General features: G+C 42.9%; 1 protein-coding gene across 1 annotated transcript in view; it reads right to left on the bottom strand.

The window, feature by feature from the left end:
- ARL3 (ADP ribosylation factor like GTPase 3) overlaps nt 1-5202 on the bottom strand; it is a 41179-nt gene that overhangs the window by 12999 nt on the left and 22978 nt on the right. The window contains exon 4 of the mRNA XM_030885988.2: nt 1-35. Within this exon, the coding sequence (XP_030741848.2) occupies nt 1-35 (35 nt within the window). The remainder of the gene's footprint in view (nt 36-5202) is intronic.

Here is a 5202-nt window from a genome sequence, read left to right as displayed (position 1 = left end):
AATCTCTTTCTGTCTGCACTGTCAATTACGTAGATCTGTAAAGGAAAAGGAGGAGGTTACTTCAATGAGCAGATAAGAAAAAAGGCAAGGCTACAGGGAAGCCAGGAAGCCCACATGGAAGTACACCAGCCTATGCTAGCATGAGGTGTCGACAGGAAGAGGTACCAAGAGGTATCAGAAGTTCAAAAACACAACCAAATTGATATGAAGGGGCATGGATATAGTGGAGACCCAAAGCCCACCTGTAAGATAATTGGGCAGCCCCTCTCTGAAGGGCCACATGGGATGGATGATAAATTCAGAGTGCAGAATGGCACTGATGAACTACAGAACTATCCTCTTGTTCCTAAATATTTCTTCCCCTTACTATTATGGTTTTTATTTTATTTCATTAGTCATGTTAGATTTGCATATGTTCATTTGTATATTTACAACCCTGCGGCACATGAAAGTCAAGATAGATAACCCTTCAGAAACAGTAACAGCAGTAAAGGTTCCCTGAGGGTATGGGAAGAAAGAGGTGTATGTGTGGCAGGGGGCAGGAGCTGGGTTGCTGATAGTATTGCCGGTTTGCAGAAGGCTATGGATGACAGTGGGAGTCCAAGATTCGTTCAAGATTCATCCAAGATTCATTCGTTGGAACTACATAGGAAAAAAAAGCCTCCCGTAAACTCCTTCTACCCACAATTGAGTGATGTGTGGGGGAGAGGGGGGTATGGGTGACTAAACAGAGGGCACTGGAGAGATGAGGATAGATCAAAGGAAGGCATAGGTCTGACTTGAATAGTTAAAACTATGTCAGTTGATTCTCTCTCTGATGCACGCTGGACTTGATCTGGTTTTCAACATTTTTTGTATTTTCTGAGATTAAGCCCGTTATTTTTCTATTTTGTACACATGTAAACATTTTCAGTAACTTGCCCCAGGTTCTGCTGGTAAGTGACAAAACTGGGACTCAAACTAGGCATCCCTGACTGCAAGCCCCGTAGTTGCTCCTAACCGTAGTGCTGTAAAGTCAACCGAACGCTCTGAGTTGATTCACGGCGGCTCACAGCAACTCAATAGAACAGAGTCCAACGGCTCCCTTTCTTTTTTTCCTCCAGATTTTTATGGGAGCCTCTTCTAATTCCTGTAGAGCCACTGGTGGGTTTGAGCCACTGGTGGGTTTGACCCACCGACCTTGCGGTCAGCAACCGCTTGCTCCACAGCACCGCTAGGGCTCCACACTGCGACCCAATGGTCGGCTGCACAAATGTTCGGGGCACTTACAGTCCAGTCCTGCATGCTTCCACTGCCTGGCTGCGGAAGGACCATTTGCAGCATGAACTCGAGGCTGCCTTCAGATGCAGAAGCAGGAGACCGCACGTTCCTGCCCTGCCCTGCTTTCGCTGGCTGCCGGGAGGCGTCGCCAGAATACGAGAAGGCTTGAGGTTCACCATAAATTACAAACTCCAAGCTCTCTTCCCGGACTTGAATTTCACTTAGGCCCTAAAATACACCCTGTAGCAATAGTAAGGGAGACAAACCCACTGCCATTGAGTCAATTCCAGCTCCGAGTGGCCCAAGATAGGGTTTCTGAGGCTGTGAATCTCTACGGGAGCAAACAGCTTCACTTTTCTCCTGCAGAGCCGCTGGTGTGTTTGAACCATGGACCTTGTGGTCAGCAGCCCAACACTTACCCCACAGTGCCTCCAGAGCTCCTTAAAGGAAATAAGACAAAAAAGAGAGGAGGTAAAAAAAAAAAAAAAATCAAGAGCATCAGGTATTTTAATTTCCTGTGGAAAGTCCCTGCTAGTCCTTCTCATATGAAAACTTAAAAAGCAAAAATTGGAGATGATGCCATAGCCTGTTGCTTTTGCATTTAACAGCATATTAAATGTTCCCCCAGTCGCTAATCTTAATAAAAACTCAACTTTTCAAACTCCAGTGAAAAATGCAAAAAATTTTTTTTTTTTTTTTAAGCAATTTATTGGGGCTCATAAAATTCATCACAATACATAGATCAATTGTGTAAAGCACATCTATACATTTGTTGCCCTCATCATTCCCAAAATTAGCTTGCCTCTTGGGTTCCCGGAATCAGCTCATTTTCCTTTTCTTCCCGAAAAATTCAAAATTGTTTTTAAGTTAATTGTCTAATAGGGAAAAATGCTTCTAAAAGATCTGTTAAAAACAAAACAAAAAGTAATTCTCAATTCTCACATTTACATACCTTAAATTGCATAAATTGATATGCTGCAATGCACTTGGGCATTTCTGTATGCAAGTCAAAGTCTGTGCTACACTGGAAATCTGTTCTCTTCTACAACAAACCAATTAGCATTCTTTTGCTTAACGTGCTCTCACTTAGAGTCACTAGAGCTGTGTATACAGGAGCCCTGGGGGTGGAGTGCGTTACAAGTTGGGCTGCTAACTGCAAAGTCAGCAGTTTGAAACCAACAGCTGCTCTTTGGGAGATAGATGAGACTTTCTATTCTTCTACTCTCAAAAGAGTCTCCCTTGTCCTATAGGGCTACTATGAGTCGAAATCGACTTCATAGCAATGAGTTTGTTTGTTTTGGGGTGGGGAAAGGGGAGGGTTAGATATAGGAACCCTGGTGGCACTTTGGGCTGAATATTGGGTCGGTGGTTCAAATCCACTAGCTTCTCTACAAAAGGAAAGATGAGGTGGTCTGCTGCCTGCATGAAGTGTATAATCTCAGACACCCTAAGGCGCAGCTCTACTCTATCCTGTAGTCACTATGAGTTGGGATTGACTGAACAGCAGGAGACAGTGGGCAGGGCTAGATAGTACACCCAGAACCAGTCCAGCCATTTTCCTCAACAATATTCTGTGCTGCCTTCAGGGGGAATCGGAGAAGGAAGGATGAATGTCTTTGCTCTCCGGATTTTTGTGTGTGGCTAAATTGTTGTTAATATTACAGTGAATCAATGTCAATATATACATTCACAGGTTCTGTACCCCATAACCAACCCAAACCAAACCTGTTGCCGTGGAGTTGATCCTGACTCATAAAGGGCAGGACAGAACTGCCCCGCAGGGTTTCCAAGGTTGTAATCCTTACAGAAGCAGAGTGTTGGATCTTTCTCCCACAGAGTGATTGAGGCATGAGTTTAGTTAGCAGCTGAGGGCTTGGTCACTGCACATCCAGGGGTCCTTCCCAAAGTCCATTGCTGATCATCTGATAAGTCACTACATAGAACATGATGGCAGACAAGGATTTCCCCCCCTTCCTCGTGGGGCTCACAATTTAAAGCATGGTAGAAAGGTGTAGGCAGGAGAGGCCATCCTATAGAGAAGACCTGATTGGAATGATTTGGATGATGATGATCTTCACTCAAGCAGCATTTGAGAAGATTGGACAGAAGCGGGCTGTGACCACTAGAAGCGTGTTTTCGGCTCAGAATATTGTCTTAAAGCTGCGGGCCACCGTGCCAGAAAGAGGCGAAGCTGAGAGGAGATGTGTTTGGAGCAGAGGGTAAGAATAAGAAGGTAAGGGTAGAGAGAGGAGGCAGAGACAAGGCTGAGCACATGATCAAAGACACAATTAAGAAAGTGATGCTTAATGAAAGAAAGAAAAAACAGTTGGGAAAGAATAAGAATTGGAAAGATAGTTCTAAGAGTAGCCAGGAAAAATGTCCAGAAAGATAGTTCTAAGAGTAGCCAGGAAAAATGTCCAGCCATCGGGAGAAAGCCTGGTCAATGAGTTCAGAACCTCTGAAAGATCACAACTATTGAAGCACAGGTCTGCTCTAACACACATGAGGTCACGAGGTCACCAGGAGTCAAGAATTACCTTTGACACTAGCTTAAAAAAATTTTTTTTCAACGTGCAGCCAAGATCGAGCTCCACTAGCCTAAACTTCTGCCCCAGCCTGAATCTGCAGGAAATTCTGTTGATGAAGTTTCCATAGAACTAACTCCTGGACCCAGGGAATCCAAGAAGTGCGAAGCCACAAAGACCTCGGCATCAAGTCACCGAGAGTCTGGAGCCTGAGAAGTCTCCAACATGGTGGCTCAAGTCCTGGAGAGGGCAGGGTCTGACCAGTCAAGGCAAAGGAAGATGGACACCCTTTCTTCCACTTCCTAAGCTTGTCCATTAAAGGAGGACTAGTTGTAAAATACAAGTATCAGCATGCTTGTGGCGTGTGCAACCTCATTGCAGCCAATCAACTACTGTTTCCCAGGGTGAAAGAACACATAGCCAGTCACATGATGAGCAGTGGACTTGAGAGGAGAGCATGAGTAGTTGGGGGGCTTTTCAGCAATCAAGAGTCTAAGATAAGAATTCTTGCTCAATGCTTTTTATATTTTGAACAAATTATGCCTGGGATAGAAACAGAAGCTAGTACCGTATACACTAGAGTATAAGCCAACCCGAATATCAGCCGAGGCACCCAATTTTACCATAAAAACTGCATTAAAAATGTGCTGAAAAACTCAGTTTATACACGAGTATATACGGTAGTTATGTAACTTCCCCCCTTTCATGTGTATCTGCAGTCTGTCCTCTGAATTACCAGCTGAGCACTAAGAATTACAACCCTATCACCCAGCATATAAAATTACAAAGGAAAATTTAAATATATAAATTTTGGATGCATCTACTTATGTAGTAAAAAAAGAGAGAAAAAGAAAAGAGAGAAACTCTATTAACCTGATTTAGCTACGCAACAATCTTGTATAATACAGTTTATTGGAAATTAAGAGATATGATGGATCTGATGACCAATATTAGAGGTGGTGATGTAACTGAGAAATAACAGCAATAACTTCATTTTGTAAATCATTCCAGCAATACGTTTATTACTTCAATATATGGTACATTTTAACACTGTAACATTTTACATGATAAAAGCAATATTTGTATAAATGAAAGGTAAGATTTTCTTTTATATGGTTTAGACTTGATTTGAACATGATTGCATATTTAAAAATTAGCTATCATTCATTGTTTTTTACAAATAAAACTCACTACCACTGAGTCTAGTCCCACTCACAGTGACCCTAGAGGGCGGAGTAGAACTCCCCATGTGGGTTTCTGAGACTAAATCTTTACGAGAGTAGAAAGCTTAGTTATTCTTCTGAGGAGGGGCTAGTGATCTCGAACTGCTGACCTTAAGGTTCGCAGCCTAACTTGTAACCACTGTGCCACAGGGCTTCCTGGTAATAATAGTGGATTCTTTGGGTTAAAAAAAAAA

Source organism: Echinops telfairi, unplaced genomic scaffold (assembly GCF_000313985.2).
Source record: "Echinops telfairi isolate 266 unplaced genomic scaffold, ASM31398v2 ScPeMD7_70;HRSCAF=299, whole genome shotgun sequence".
Taxonomy (NCBI): Eukaryota; Metazoa; Chordata; class Mammalia; order Afrosoricida; family Tenrecidae; genus Echinops; species Echinops telfairi.
This window is presented reverse-complemented; position numbering and strand designations above follow the sequence as displayed.